Here is a 15,901-nt window from a genome sequence, read left to right as displayed (position 1 = left end):
GGCATGGGTAATTTTTAAGATCACTTCTTACCTAAGTTTATATGGTCCAATGAATTAGACCAGAGATCATTGACAATAGTCTTCTCAGAACTTTCTTGGGGCACTCTCGCTTATTTCCTGAAAGGGAAAACAATTCCTAGAGGAAAATAGTGAATTAGTCCAAGAATATTATAAGTGGCTAAGAGCACACACTTTGAAATTCTGTAAAATGGGGATTTTAATAGCTACTTTACATATTTATTATGTAGATAAAATAATTTAACATATTTTTAAGTGGCTCAGCAGCACTATCAAGCCACAAAAAGACATGGAGGAAACTTAAATGCATATTGCTAAGTGCAAAAAGTCAGTCTGAAAAGGCTATATACTGTATGATTTCAACTATATGACATTTTGAAAAGGCAAAGTTATTATAGAAACAGTAAAGGGATCAGTGGTTGCCAAGGGTTGGGGCAGGGGAGGGAGGGAGGGAAGGGTGAATAGATGGAGAACAGAGCCTGTTTAGGGCAGTGAAACTATTCTGATACTATAATGGTTGGTACATGATACAACATCAAGTGTGATACCTAATGTAATCTATGGATTTTAGTTAATAATAATGTATCAGTATTGGTTCATCAGTTGTAACAAATGTACCACACTGCTATAAGATGTTAATTAGGCTGTATTAGTTTTCCAGGGCTGCCATAACAAAGTACCACAAACGGAGGGGCTTAGGGCAACATAAGCGTTGTCTCACAGTTCTGGAAGCTAGAAATCTGAAATCAGGGTGTCAGCAGGGCTCCCTGTCCCTAAGCTGTTCCATCTCTCTCTCCCAGCTCTGCTCCCTCAGGTGCCCCTTGCCCTCCACCTTCTCATGGCATTCTCCCTGTCTTCACATTATCTTCTCTTTGTGTAGGTCTGCTCCTGTGTCCAAATTTCCCCTTTTTTATGAGAACACCAGCAATATTAGATTAGAGCCCACTCTAATAACCTTATCTTAACTTGACTTACGTATACAAAGGCACTCTTTCCAAATAAGGTTACATTCTGAGGGGTTAGGTTTTCAATATATTTGGGGGGGGGATTACACAATTCCGTACAAACATAGAGGAGACTGGGCAGGGTGGGGAAAGGGAGTATATGGGAACTCTGGACTTTCTGTTCATTTTGTCTCTAAACTTGAAACTACTCTAAGAAATAATACCCATTAATTTAAAAAAACAGTAAGAAAAAATAACCCAACACATTGTACATATTCAATAAATGTTAGAGACTTCTGGAAGCTGCATTAACTTATCCAGTGTCCCTGACACAATAGATTTTATTCTTGATGCATTCCAAGATGAGCAGTAGCATTGCCCGAAGATCCAAGGACTTTCCCCAACCCATTCACTCTTCAGTTTGTGATGATTTAAAGGTAGACTTAGCTTTCTCCCTGGCTTCTCCCCCTAATAACTGAGTGGTGGATTAGAAAGCTATCTGCTTACAACATTCTCCTGCCCTTGACTGGATTTTGTGGTGTCATTACCAAAAGGAAGGGCTGTGTGTTAACTGATTTGGAATCTGTAACACTGACTTATTACTTAATTATAGCAGCATAGATTGTGCCCTATCTTAAGAAAATCTAGTATTTGGGAGCCCGTATTGAAAAGACACATGTATCTGTAGGTAATGATTCATCTGCCTTTGTAAAGTGCTTTCGCCCTTTACACAGAAGTCATGTCAGAGTTCTTTCAATAGCATGAGTACAGTCCCCCCCTTACAATACAAAAATTTAGATTTTTCATAAACTTTCAAGAACTCACCTGTCACATTCATGGGTATATACCTTCCTCAGCCTACACTTCTTTTTCAGGCTAACCTGTCCATTTGTGACCCTCTAGAGCTCCACAGTTTATAGAATCTCTTTGCCTTGACATTTCATCGCCTCATTGGTTGAGAGTTTGTTTCCCAGTCAGTGTTGCTGAAAGGAATTCAGCATTGACTGAGGGTAGGGGAGGAAATGAGAGATCAGGAGCTGGGGACGTGAAAGCCACTGCTCCCCAATAAAGGGGAAGGATCACTTACAGTTCTACCCAGACATGGCTCCCCTTAATAAGACAGTGCCAGAGAAGTTCGGAGGAGCTCTATGGGCTAAGAGTGTGATGATTAAGGAAGACCTCCAGCCCCATCCTGGTGGGAGACCAACGGAGAACCATTTTCATAAACGTACACACCTTTCCTCCCCTGCACAACCTCATACACCCTAATGGAGAGTCATACCACACGGTACGCAGATGTGCATTCTCCTCTCCCTCAGATACACCCACCACATGTCCACAAACTATAACCCAGAAAGGTACGTGTCTGTGTAGATGCATCATACAGCGGCCCCCTCCCCCACCTCTAGTGCCCCATGTACAGACTCAGCAGCATTCAAATGAACAAATAAATGGACAGATAGACTTTATCTATGGCTGGGAAAGAAAAAACGAGTGCCCAAGTAAGTAATAAAAGGTGAGGAGTAGGTGGAGACAACGGGTAGCAGAAAAAGAATTTGCGTGGGGAGAGAGCCAGTGAGGATAGTCAGCCAAAGGGACCACATGCTCTTAGTCAGTCTCACTTCCCTGTGAGTACTCCAAGACATGGCCAGGCTCTGCCAACCGTGTGCATCTCCAGCCTGCTCGGGGATATTGACTTAGCTGCTTATTAGCACCTCCACGCGAGGTGTAGTCTAGGGAACTCGAGCCATGGCTCCTAACAAAGCAGCCAGCAGGACTGCGTAGCTTGGGGGAGGGAGGAGTGGATGCTTTTCAAGCTACTTGGATAAATGAAGAAAAGTGAAATTGCTTACTTACAGACAGACATCTTTCTCCCATTTCTGTTTGCTGAGGCTATGGTTATTTGCAAAGTGGTTCATCTATAACAAAAGACTGCACTGAAGAAAGGAATGAGAAGAGTTGACTCTCTCATTGCACCTAGCATTCAGGTCCCCGAAGTTCAGTCCCACTGCCCACAGGGCCCTTCTCACCCTGTACTGCACTCAGAACGGGAGCCCACCCCAGGGGGAAAGACAGCCACCCCCCCCCGACGACCTCTCAAGGGATGCTCAGATCACTTGTTTTTCATTCTGATAACTATGGAGAGATCAAGCTGGAAAACGAAGAGACATTTATAGTTAATGAAATAGTAAAGGAAAACGGATTCTTTTCTTCATAACCAGCAAAATACTTAGAAAGTACTCTTGGTAAGAGTAAGATAGAAAAACACCTTCCAATTTTAAAACTCCCAATAAACACCAAAATTCTAATTTCTAAAAGATTTATAAGCAGTATAAATAATCCCCTAAGGAATAAGAAAGGGGGGAAAATGCAAACATTGTATAGTTGTGTTTTTGTTGGCAGAGATTTTATTTTTGTTTTTGTGAGTTTTTTAAGGGGAAAAATGCTTGAAAAATAAAAGAATCTGACAATTTACTTAAGAAGCTTTCTGAGCCTGGCTTCAAAATCCAAGTTTTGCTTTTTGCCCCCTCAAGCGAAGATGTCATTAGGTGATGGCTTTAGGTTTTGCACAGCTCCTCATTTTCCTACGCGGGGCAAATGGCTTGTCTCGTGGGCACAGAAAGGGCTGGAAAATATTTTTTGTGCTCTGAGTGCAGCGGAGAGTCTAGGATTCCAGAGGAAGTGGAGGCCTCCCGCTCCACACAGGAAACAATCTTCAAGCAGGCCTTAAATGCCAGATTCCAGGCCGAGTTTAACTAACCACTGACAGCTCTGTAAACAAAGCAAGGACAAAAAGAGCCCGCTTCCCCTTTTCTGGTAGTCATTTTGGGTTTGGGGGCTGCAGGGGAATTCTGGAATCCTTGGCTTCATGGCACAGAAGTGCAAGGGAAGCGAGCTCCTCAGCTGAAGAGCTGGAAAGGGAAGATCTTTCTGGGATTAAAACCATCTCCGGAGGAGGTAGGAGAGGATAAAATGGTTGGGTCACAAAGAGCCGGGACTTTTGAGCTCTGAAAACAGCTTGATCATCTGCAACTGCTTTTAAAAATGCTGCTGACTTATGTTTATTCATGGTATTATCGCTGTGGTCTTTTTTTTTAATCATTCTGCTATTAATATTCTTTCAGAGTATGCAAATTATGCCTGGATACTTCTATTACTTTATTACTGTTTTCCCTCTTTTCCTTTTCTCTTAGTGCCTACATATTCCTTTTGGGGCCACTTTTCTTTTTTTCACTCTTTTTCTCTTTTCCTCTTTCTTTGTTCACTTTTTCATAACCTTTGTCTGTGTCTCAGCAAGTTACAAAGAACAAAATCATTCAGTAGCTTTTAAGTGATCCTACCAGTATTTCAAATCTTCAAAGTCTGTCTCCTGAGGTTTTAACTTATTTATTTTTTAACTGTAATCCTGGGATCTTTACTTATTTGTCTCTAATAAGTAAGTTTCATGAGTGAGACTGAATTTAACACGCGAAGGACTCAGCTCGGGAGTCAGAAATTGGTCATTGGCCACCTTGCCAGCCTTCTAAGGTGTTTTTCTTCAGAATAAAGAAGAAAAGAGAGGGTGAAGAAATGGAGGGGGGCCAAAGGTAAAAGTGATTCATGGGAAACACTACTTTGATTCATCTGTGATATTGACCTACCTCCTCCCTGTTAGGTCCAGATTCTCCCGTCTCCCTAGACCTGAAGCCACACCATGGATGATTTTGAACGTCGCAGAGAACTCAGGAGGCAAAAGCGGGAAGAGATGCGCCTCGAAGCGGAAAGGTAAGGATCTAAGTTGAACAGTATTTGTATTCTGTTATTAGCAATGCTGGTTTCAGGCTTCAAAGATCATCACTCTGAAGGGCCAAATATATTGCACACTAAGCTGTTTGCCAGAGTAGTTATGGAAAATTTTCCTGTTATGACTCTAAATTCTGCATAAAAAAAAAAAAAGAAAATCAACATCAAGAAAAAGAGAGATTCTAGAAGAATCAAATAGTTGCATTAAATCAGAGCCTTTCATACTGGAATTTTTAAATAACAAAAGCAATATGTAGATGAAAGTTTTAAAAGCAGTTATAATATTGAAATGACAGGAAAAATGACAAATGCTGACTATTAAAACCAACTAGGAAATGGGAGTCTTTGGTCTAAAAATATAAAGGCAGTAAGTCCCAGATGGATCTTGTGACAAATTTTTATTCTTACTAGAAAAGTAGCCAAATCCAGTACTCCACATATTAGAAGTTAATAGTTAATGGAGATTCTGAATCTAGTTGGAAGCTGTTATGTTGTTTGAGGCCTCTGTCATGGTGACTTCAAGGGCAGGTTGGGGAAGTAAAGCAATGACATACAAAGCATGGGGCATAAATGCATCTTGTAAAATTTAGGCCTCAGAGCAAAGGACAGTGGCATGTAATGTGGCTTCAATCAGACAGAGTAGGCATTCTTGGGTGTACCTGGCCAGGCGTAAGTATTTAATTTCAGGGAGAAGCCACATGCAAATGGAGATTCTCTCCAGGCCTTTGGAGATAGAAATGTTCTATCTTTGTTCAGAAAGGGAAAGAAATTATTATTAGAGGATAAGTTTGGGCACACCCAGTGTGGGACTGGTAATATAAAAGCTAAAGGTGGACGGTAGTGATAGTGTCAAGAAAGCAAGTGTAAGGAGAGTGAGAGGTCATAAAGACGTAATAGAAACCATCAGAGGAGACAAAAGTGTCAGGGAGATGGGGAGAACTAAGGAGAGCATCCATGTTGAGTGGACATCACTACCATATAGGCATTGTCCGGGCCCAGGGGGACATACCTCTTACTCTTTCCAGTGTGGTGTATTATATGTCCTCAGACCCAACTGAAAGTCAATGGAATAACTTTACCCAACAAATATTTATTAAGCACCAACCAAATTTCCATGACGGTGCTAGGGACAGGGAAAGCAATGACGAGATACACATGGACGTGGCTTCTGCTTTTATGTCCCTCATGGCTTTCTAGGAAACCAATAGCAAGACCAAAAAATAGACCAGGCCAGAGTATGGGGCTAGAGGGACTCAGGAATGAGGATAGGAAATTGGGCATCAGGCTAGATCAGTATCCTCAGCGTCTTTGCTTTCTAGGTGAGTAGGGATATGGGAAATCGATGTGTAAGGAGTACTACACCAGATTGCTGTGCTTAGAGCCATACTGTAATCACAGTGAATAAACTCCATTTCCTTATAACCAGAATTTTGCCTAAGAATTTTCTACACACCTACATGGTTCATCCCTTCCAGTTTTTTGTTTTGTGTGAAAGGACATGTCTTCCTTAAAGTCAGTCATTAAAGGAATGTACTCAGTGAAGCTTAGTTAGGTACCCTTAATAATCTAAAGTAAATTTACACAAATTTATCCTAACCTTTTAAATTTACATTTCTGTCTGTATTCATTCTTTTGGGCTGTTATGTCCCATCTGATTCCTTTTCTTTCTTTCTTTCTTTTTTTTTTTTCAAAGGAAGTATTTAAGTACTTCCTTACGTTTGTTCTATTTACCTTTTCATGTTTCAAAATGAACCTTTAGAAGGTCTGTTATTCTGGGATGTGTTAAGTAAGCCCATGTTCACTCTTTAGGATTTTGTAAAATCTGATCATTTATGGGAAAGCGAAGGTCAGGTTTTATGGTCCAACCAACTTTGATGGTAAAGTTCAGGGTGTGTACAAGGAAACAGATGGCCAGAACCAGAAATCAAGGGCCATCCAAGTTCGTGGTTTTGATCTGAAGATAAAGGGCATAGAAGACCCTGGGCAAATCCCTCTTCCTTTATCTTTAGACCTGGCTTCCTCATCTGTAGCAGGAGTCGGTTTTTCTCTGGGGGATTGGTGGTCATTTTTACATTCCTTTTGCTTTGGTATTGTCTATGACCCTATGGCCTGACCTTACACATTATTCCCTGGGGCCAGACTGGAGAAGACCTACTAACTTTCCTTTGGATTTAGGGAACTAAAAGAAAGGACTCAACCCAGATCAGGAGTGCTGGTGGTGCAAATTAGCAAAAATAGAGAGTGGCCTGAAGGCTCAGAGCTGCAGATTCATTCATTCACACTTTCCACAAATTTTTGTTGGGCATCTACTCTGTTCTAAACCCTATTTTGGGGCTTAGACCCAACAGAATGACAGAATTGGGAAAAGTATGCTTCATGCTTTTCAACTTGTACAAAACCAAGTGATGATCAAGAAACTACATATTTATATCCTCAAGTATAATTTATACCCTGATACTCATTGATACTTATTAAAGATGGCCTGTGTGCCCTTTGTATGCTCTACCCCTACAGACAGCATGGGGAAAGGGACACCACAGAGAAGAGAAAGTCTGTTGACTTCCACGGCCTGCCCACAAAGGCTCTCCAAATAAAAATACCCTGTTATTTCAAGTAGTTGTTATTGAGCCTGACTAGCAGGTGCAGTTCAACTTTGCAATGATAAATAATTGAAAACTTGTACTTTCACCAGATGTTATAACCAAAAATTAAAACAAGCCAGATTCTTACACATTTCATTCCTCAGAATAAATGTAAAAGATTATTTAAAAAGCTAACAATACACTGTGTGCAGTGCTGGCTTTCAAGGGTTTGGGACTGGAATGTTCTCACTGCATCACGGCTGCTCCGAGACTGTCCTACACCCACCTCATTCTTTTGGTTCTCATCTGGTCCGTTTCAAATCATATGGCTTCCACAACCTAGACTGTGAGCCTGGTCAATCAAACATAGCCTTCCCTTCTTTGTCTTGCCCCCAGCCTGCGTATCTTTTTGTTATTCCCCTTGTCCTTGTCCTTGTCCTACTTTTGGCTATCATTCTTGAGTCCTTAAGATGAGGTCTTTAGATTTGGTAAAAGGAGGTACTTCATTTGGTCATCAAAAAAAAATGTATTGACTATCTTTAAAGTACAAGATAGTACCCTGAATCACAGGGATGAGTGGTCACCAGTCCAAGCAGTGTCCCAATAGTCACAAAGCTCATATTCTAGGTAGATTAGTAACTTCAGAGCAATCTTGAGCAAAAAGGGGAGAAAACATTTCAAAAGACAAAAGAGATTGAGCAAGTAATCAGTGAAAATTCTAAATGCATTGTTTCTAAGTAAAAGATACTATTTGTACACACCTCAAATTAAACTGTATTTTTAAATTAGTTACCTATTTGAAAAAATAATTATTTTGCTCTTTATTATTCTTCACCTATATCAAGAGATAAAAAATTTTAATGGGTATATTCTGCTTCCCTTTCTGTATCTATCTTTTATTTCAATCCCTCTCTGCCTTTGTCTCTGTCATTTCTCAGGGCATCTTAATGTATTTTCCCCCTGGTCTGTTTGCATCTTCATTAACACTTGATTCATGTGTTTCCATTTCTTCTCCCATCTGTGTACCGAATCCGTTTTACCCTGGATTATTTATGCAGGTGCTTTTGTGTCATCAGGGATTATGTACATTTCAAGGGGGAAAATGTAGGGGAGGAGGAAATATTTTCAAAGGAGTCAAATTCAGCTCTTTTCCTACTCAAGTAGAAAGTAGAAGTAGAAAAAAATGCTAGGCCTTTCATATGTATCTGGCAAAGACAGACTGATCACAGCAACAGCAGTAGGTATGTCTGAATAGAACATATATGTTCTATATAAATGAAGACACATAAAAAGGCATCAACAGTGGGAGACAGTAGGGCGTAGCAGTTAAGGGCGTGGGCTGTGCTGTCAAATCCCAGGTATGCCACCTAATTAGCTACATGAGCTTAAAAATTACTCGATATTTCTAACCTTGTTTTCTCAATGGGGGAAATAATATTCACCTTATAGAGTTTTTGTGGGGAAACAAAGAGGTAATACATGAAAGTATAAACACAGTACTAATCATCTAGTGTTTATTACCTAACCACTTCTTGAATGATCATTTTTGTCTATTGAGTGTTATTCAATAAGCATCACTATTAATTATTACTATAGTTATCTTATTTGATTCTCTGTAACACACAAAGAATTGAGGACACTATTTTACATTTACCATAAAACAAAACAAAATAAAAAATATGAAGGTTTTCTTTCCATACTCCTCAGAGGCTCCAGGAGCCTTATGCAAGACAAAGAGCAGGAATTTGCTACTTAGTGATGAATTTTGAGTGGGGGTGATGGGTATCAAGGCCTGAGGAGGGACTGCCAGACCCTGATGTCTCAGCCAGAAGAGTCGACACCAATTCAGGTTGAATTCCTCTTTTACACGTGGCCAAAAGGATTTTGAGCTTGGGTTTGGCTGCTGAGAAACCTACAGTGATGTTTTCTCCATGAGGAGATCTTCACTCGGTCACACTTTTCCCAGTGCTGTGCTTGTTTGCACAACAAACAGCCCTCCTGGTTTTCAAGACATGAACTCATTACATTCTCAGCTCATGCTTTCCACATCCAATGTTGAGTTTCCCTTTCTGATCAGAAGAAAGGCCCCTGTTGTAAAGTGGTGTTATCAGATTCAGAGGCTCATAGACATAAATAAAGGGAATGAAAACACTCTTGCTGTTGTCATCATTCATACATTTTTATGAGCCTCTGAAATATACTGATGATTAGACATTTGAAAGTAAATATTTTTACTATAGTAGAAAAACAAACAATTTTTTTAAATCCATTGAGTCTTAAGTAGTTCCCTCCCAGGCCTCTGTCACTAAAAGGTTTTTACAGGATTTAATAATGTAACCAGTCAATGGTTATACGATACACATACACAGAACGCTTTTGTTTACAACACTTAGCATTGTGACCTTGAAATTTTAAATCAAAATCTTTCAAATGCAATTTTTTGTTATTCTGTGATCAGGAAATTATGTCTCATTAGGAAGTTAAATAAAATATTCCTTTGAAATGGTCTAAATTATTAGAGCTAAATTTGCTCAAAACTATCCTTCAGTTCTCTCAGAAAATCGATCACTCCAAGGGGCAAGGACGTGTATCTACATTTTTGCTTTGAGTTAAAAGGTTTTTTCAAGTAATTTGTTTGAAAGAGATTTTAAACTATTTCTGTAAAGTTTTTATATTTATTTGATATTATTTAGGGTCAGCCCAACTTGAATGTAGGGGCATGGACAAATTTAGATAATTTTCACCTAAGAGACCTTCCCTTATTTATTTGTGTCCAGCCACATGAAGAATCAAAATATACATACATATTCATATCCTCCCTCTCTTGTTCTTTCTCACCCTAAATAGACATCACTTATTCTCTGTCAATTTATAAATGGTCAGATTATAAATGGTGAAGATGGCATACTTGGACCAGTTTCCACTAACCTAATAATTCCTCTGCCGCTAAAAGTATCCCACTTTAAGGTGACCAGTGGAGCATCAGGAGTCTAGGATCTACCCAACATGACGGTCATTCAACAGAACTTGAATATCTAGATTCTTTTTAAAAATGTTTTAATATATTTTTATTCAAGTATAATTAACATACAGTGTTCTCTTAGTTTCAAGTGTACAAGGAAAATCTAGAGTCTTGAGGACCTCACATGCTGACTCATAACTTCCTTCTTAGGAAAAAATTGTGAGATATATATATACATACACATATATACATATAGGAGTCAGTACACTTAACAGTTTAAAATAGTGAATTTTTCTTTACAGGCTGTGTGTGTGACAATTTATCAGTCTTCAGTTACCTGAGGAAAGGCAGGATGATGTGTTAGTTAATCATATGGGTGACAAAGTCTGACAGACCTGGGTTCAAATCCTGACTTTGACAACCACTAGTTGGGTGGCCTTGTGACAAATTACTTAAACATATTTTGCTTCTCAATTTCTTTATGTATAAAAATGGGGATAATTATTCTGCCTCATAGTCATTGTGAAGATTAAACTAGTTAACCTGTGTAGAGAAATTAACACAAAGCCTGGCGTATAGTATGCTCAACAAATGTTAGATGTTATTATTAAAACCATATGAATGTTTTAGTAGGCCTTTGGCACAAAATAATATTTTACTGAATTTGAATTTTTATTCATGTCAGTTCATTCATTATGATTTGCCACACCCTACTGCAAAGCTTCTTTCCTGCACTGATCTCAGTACTTGCTGAGATGTTTCTGTTGAGGCTGGGAAAGAGTTTAATCTTTTTGGGGCACCTGGGTGGCTCCATTGTTAGGTGTCTGCCTTTGGCTCAGGTCATGGTTCTGGGGTCCTGGGGTGGAGCCCCGCGTCGGACTCCCTGCTTGACGAGCCTGCTTCTCCCTCTCCCTCTGCCTGCCGCTCCCCCTGCTGTGCTCTCTCTCTCTGTCAAATAAATAAATAAAAACTTAAAAAAAAAAAGAATTTAATCTTTTGTTCACATCTAAGTCTACTGCACAAATGTAATTGCTATGTGAGATTTAAAAATTACATACTCTAGCCATGTGGTTATCTAATTCATTAATGATATGTTTTTTTATTTAAAACCTTAAGTGTGTAAAACATAACTCAGAATTTTCCCTGAAGAGTTCAGTTCAGCAAAAATAGTTCTCAAATGGAAAAGAGTATCAGTCATATTTCTCATCTAGTGTTATAAAGAAGGAACCATCATTTGTTTAACATCAACCAAGTGCCAGGTTAGGTGGTGCATTCTATATACCTTATTATAATTTAATTGTCAAAACAGCCCTATATCCTTATTTCGTCTGTTCAGGCTGAATACCATAGATTGGGTGGCTTATAAACAACAGAAACATTTCTAGAGGCTAGGAAGTCCAAGATCAACATGCCAGCAGAATCAGTATCTGTGAGGTTTTGCTTCCTGGTTCCTAGACAGCTGCCTTCTTGCTGTGTCCTCACATGGTGGGAGGCGCAGGGCTGTTCTCTGGGGTCGCTTTTATAAAGGGCACTTATCCCATTCATGAGGATGCCATCCTAATGATCTAATCACCTCCTCAAATCCCCAGCTCTAAGTACCATCACACTGGGCATTGAGTGTCAACATATGAATGCAGGGGAGGGCAACAAACATTTATTCTATAGCAGGCCTGGATATTATTGTCCCTATTTTACAGTTGAGGAATCTGTAGGGCTGAAAGGTTAAGTAACGTGTCCAACTTCATATAGCTAGGGAGTGCAATCCGGTTCTGCCTGCCCCAAATCTCAAAACCTTTCTACTGTAACAGATTGATCAATGGAATTTTTCATGTTTCAACTGGTTGTCTTGGCTGAAGGTCCATCATCTCTACAATGCCAAAATAACTCCCTAAGATGGGGAAAAATCATTCAAAGCAACAAACTATAAATGAGGCTTTTGGGCCTAATTGAACTGTTCTTTATGCTTATTCAGGTAAATTGCTTACATGTGTAGACATAGTCATTGTTTTGTTTGCCCTCTAAAACTCTTCTGTGTTATTCCCATTTCACAGAAAAATAGAAACAGAGAAGATCAAGTTTTCCCCCTCAAGCCAAAGAAGGCTGTTGGCATCGCTGCTCTTGGCTTTTCTTTGCATTTTTCCCAATAAGACTTTAGTCACCATTAGGACAGGGACTTAGCCCCATCATCACTCATAAAAGCTTACGGCTGTCGTTGACCTTAGAGATAATCTTCTGCAATGGAATGTTGCTTTTTCAATTTTGGACCACACACTATTTGAGTCTCTGATGAAAGCTGTAGACCCTCCTCCAAGAAAAATGCACATATGCACCCGCAAAACTTGGCACTTATTTTCAGTGGCGTCATGGACCTCCATCCACAGACCTCCTGGGGGCCCATGAAACTTTGGGCCAAGAATCCCTGATCTAATGAATTTTAAAAGCTTCATTTTACATATGAAGAAATTTAAGTCTAGGGATGCCGACCTTCTCAAGATCACCCAGCTAAGCTGAGGTAGAGCCTTCTTGCACTGTGCATTTATTCATCTCCCTGAATAAATGGAGCTGTCTGTAACAAATGCTCTGGCTATTGATTAGGACAGTTGAGCATACTTCTGGGAGAATACATATGCTAGAAAGTACTGCATATAGAGTGGGTTTTTTTAATTTGAAAATAATTTATGGGTAATATTTCTAAATAAAATGAGATTACGTCAGATTACTTCATGGGGGAATAAAATAAAAAGCAAAGAAATATAAGTGGATAGGCAGAATGAAAACAATTCATTGTTAGGAACTGGGAATCCAACTTTGCCAAGTCAAGAAGGAAAAAAAACCCTGTTGATTTTGCAAATAGAACCCTATCTGCCATCAATTTTGGAATTCTTCTATTTGGCATATATGATCTTGGCAAGATTTCTTCAAACAAAGCTTAATTATGATACTAAAGTATTATGTAGGATTTCTTCATCCTTACCAGTTTCATTTAGCTATTCAAACTTCTCAAAGGATTTTTCTCACTAAATATGTAAAAGATAAGAGCTGATTTGATTCCTTAAAGAGGATTTTGTGTTTCATTTTTATTACTACCATTTTTTGGGAGGATGGGGCAGATTAGAGGGGGACACAGACCTGATGCCTTCCAGAAAACAGGATCGCTCAGATCTGGGTTTGAATCCTAGCAGGGTTACCGAGGATAATCCTTAGCCTCTCTAATCCCATTTTCTCATAGGGAAAATGGCCATCATAACAGCTCATAAGGTTTCATGTAGGTCTTAAAGCACTAGATGGATAGATGATAGATAGATAGATAGATAGATAGATAGATAGATAGATAGAAGGTAGGTAGAAAGAAACAAACAAATAATATATATGAATATTTGACTAGTGCTCAGTAAATGTTACCTGTGTTTGCTGTTTTTCAGCTAGCTAGAGGACATGGTAAGGAAGGAGCTATCAGGAAAGCCCTCTCCAGGTCATGTCCCCAAGAATCACTGAATATGTGCTTAGTTGCCATATTAGACAGTGTGGTGTAATCTCCACTCTGTTTCAAATCTGTTTTAGCAGCCTACCTTGAAAGTGATGAGAGAATTATGGATATGAAGTCTCCATGCTGAAAAGAAAATCTACCTCCTTATTTTGAACAGTCTTTTTTCATTTTCCTTACTGGTTTTAAATCAAGATAAAAATATAGGATAGTTTTGTAGCTAATATAGCAAGGTCTTTATCTTAAAAATTTATATATCTAATATTCAATTAATCATATATTTTAAATAGTTTTCTTTTGCCTTGTGGAATTATCATTTCTTTTTTCATATTACATAATTACGGTTTCAGTAACCAAAACCCTCTCAACCATATATATAAATACTATACTAATAATATAAAGAAAGTATGTACCCATTTTTCACAAAATAATTTTCAATCATTTTATTCTAAATTTGTGATTTTATTCATTTTAATTATGAAAAAGCTAATACATGCAAATTAATATTATGTAATTTATACAGAAGTTGTAAATCATTGTAATGCATATATTATAAACTTGTCACTGAGCTTAAGATCTAGAATATTTCCAATACCACTGAGACTTTCAACTGACCCCTCTCTAATCCCTTCCCCTTGCTTCTCCAACCACAAAAGTAATCAGTATCCTGAATAATTTTTTTTTTTAGTATGGGCTCCATGCCTAGAGGGCTTCAACTCATGACCCTGCGATCAAGACCTGAGCTCAGATCAAGAGTTGGGTGCTTAATCGACTGAGCCACCCAGGTGCCCCATAATTCATTTATTTTTAAATAAAATTCTAAATAAGAAAATAAGAATTAGGTGATAATTTTTCCAGGACCCCATGATCCAGACCATTCCAGAGATTCTCTCCAGACTCAGTTGAAGGTGTTATTGAGAGGCCACTGTTCCCTGAGAGTGCAAGAAGTTTGCCTTTCTGAACACACAGGATTAAAAGGGTCCTTCTGCCATGTAAGGCTGGGAACCTTGGAGAAGTTTTACAAACCAAGAATTCTCTACAAACAAAGAATTTTCATCAAAATCAAATGAAAATGTAATGAAGCCTATCAAATATGTATGTTGAATCTATCTATTCTGCCCATTGGTCTTCTCACTGACCAGCCAGATATAAGAGATCTGCATTTGTAGCCTTCATTTGGCCAGGAATGATTCCAGACTATTCCAAGTTCTTAGTCAAGGGAAATCTATCTCAATTGCTTTGAAGTCTTCTAGGGAAGTTCTTGACCCTTATGATCCCAAAGGTTCCTTAGCAGTATTACAAGAAGTACTACTGGAGATGAGACATGAGCATGTTGGAATGATGTATAAGTAGATTTTCATTCATCTGTGAATGAGGTTAAAGAGGAATAATGTGCATACTTTGTGAATATCATCAGTTCTTTTCACTAGTGTGCTATCTAGTAAGCAATGTTCATCAGCAGTTTCTTAAGAATGTAATTTTAAAGAACTTTGGAGGGGCATCTGGGTGGCTCAGTCGGTTAAGCAGCTGCCTTGGGCTCAGGTCATGATCCCAGGGTCCTGGGATTGAGTCCCACATCGGGCTCCTTGCTCGGCGGGGAGCCTGCTTCTCCCTCTGCCTGCCGCTCCCCCTGCTTGTGTTTTGTCTCTCTCTCTGACAAATAAATAAATAAAATCTTAAAAAATAAAAAAATTAAAAAAAAATAAAGAACTTTGGAAACATTCATTTATTTTTAAGTTTAATTTGCTGATTATAAATTATAATTATAATCTAATTATAATTAATTATAATAATTATAAGTCATTTTCATGTGTGCAGTTGTTAAACGAGTTTGTGATGTTTTCTTAGCCTAGTGGTAGTCACCAGGTATACTCAATACTCGAACATATTTTCAAAACTGAATTTCTTTTAAAATATTCCAGAGTTTAGGGGCGCCTGGGTGGCTCAGTTGGTTAAGCGACTGCCTTCAGCTCAGGTCATGATCCCAGGGTCCTGGGATCGAGTCCCGCATCAGGCTCCCTGCTCTGCGGGGAGCCTGCTTCTCCCTCTCCCACTCCCCCTGCTTGTGTTCCCTCTCTCGCTGTGTCTCTCTCTGTCAAATAAATAAATAAAATCTTAAAAAAAAAAA

The 15,901-nt window shown here is 38.8% G+C and overlaps 1 protein-coding gene and 1 long non-coding RNA gene across 10 annotated transcripts in view; one reads left to right on the top strand and one right to left on the bottom strand.

Annotated features, from left to right (window-relative positions):
• LOC115939361 (uncharacterized) overlaps window positions 1–15,901 on the bottom strand; it is a 203,532-nt gene that overhangs the window by 25,730 nt on the left and 161,901 nt on the right. For 3 of the 8 annotated variants that reach the window (XR_014139121.1, XR_014139117.1, XR_014139123.1), the window contains exon 4: window positions 32–136. The exons of the other annotated variants lie outside the window; for them this stretch is intronic. This is a non-coding gene — a long non-coding RNA (uncharacterized LOC115939361). The remainder of the gene's footprint in view (window positions 1–31; window positions 137–15,901) is intronic. 8 annotated transcript variants of the gene reach the window in all.
• CALD1 (caldesmon 1) overlaps window positions 1–15,901 on the top strand; it is a 177,563-nt gene that overhangs the window by 77,977 nt on the left and 83,685 nt on the right. For both annotated transcript variants that reach the window (XM_081800053.1, XM_081800055.1), the window contains exon 3: window positions 4,618–4,727. In XM_081800053.1, coding sequence (XP_081656179.1) covers window positions 4,657–4,727 — 71 coding nt within the window. In that variant the 5' untranslated portion in view covers window positions 4,618–4,656. The remainder of the gene's footprint in view (window positions 1–4,617; window positions 4,728–15,901) is intronic.

The sequence above is a fragment of the Leptonychotes weddellii genome, chromosome 12 (genome assembly GCF_054177405.1).
Source record: "Leptonychotes weddellii isolate Sample4059 chromosome 12, ASM5417740v2, whole genome shotgun sequence".
In the NCBI taxonomy this organism is placed as follows: Eukaryota; Metazoa; Chordata; class Mammalia; order Carnivora; family Phocidae; genus Leptonychotes; species Leptonychotes weddellii.
Note: the sequence above shows the minus strand (reverse complement) of the source record. Positions and strands in the feature narration are given on the sequence as shown.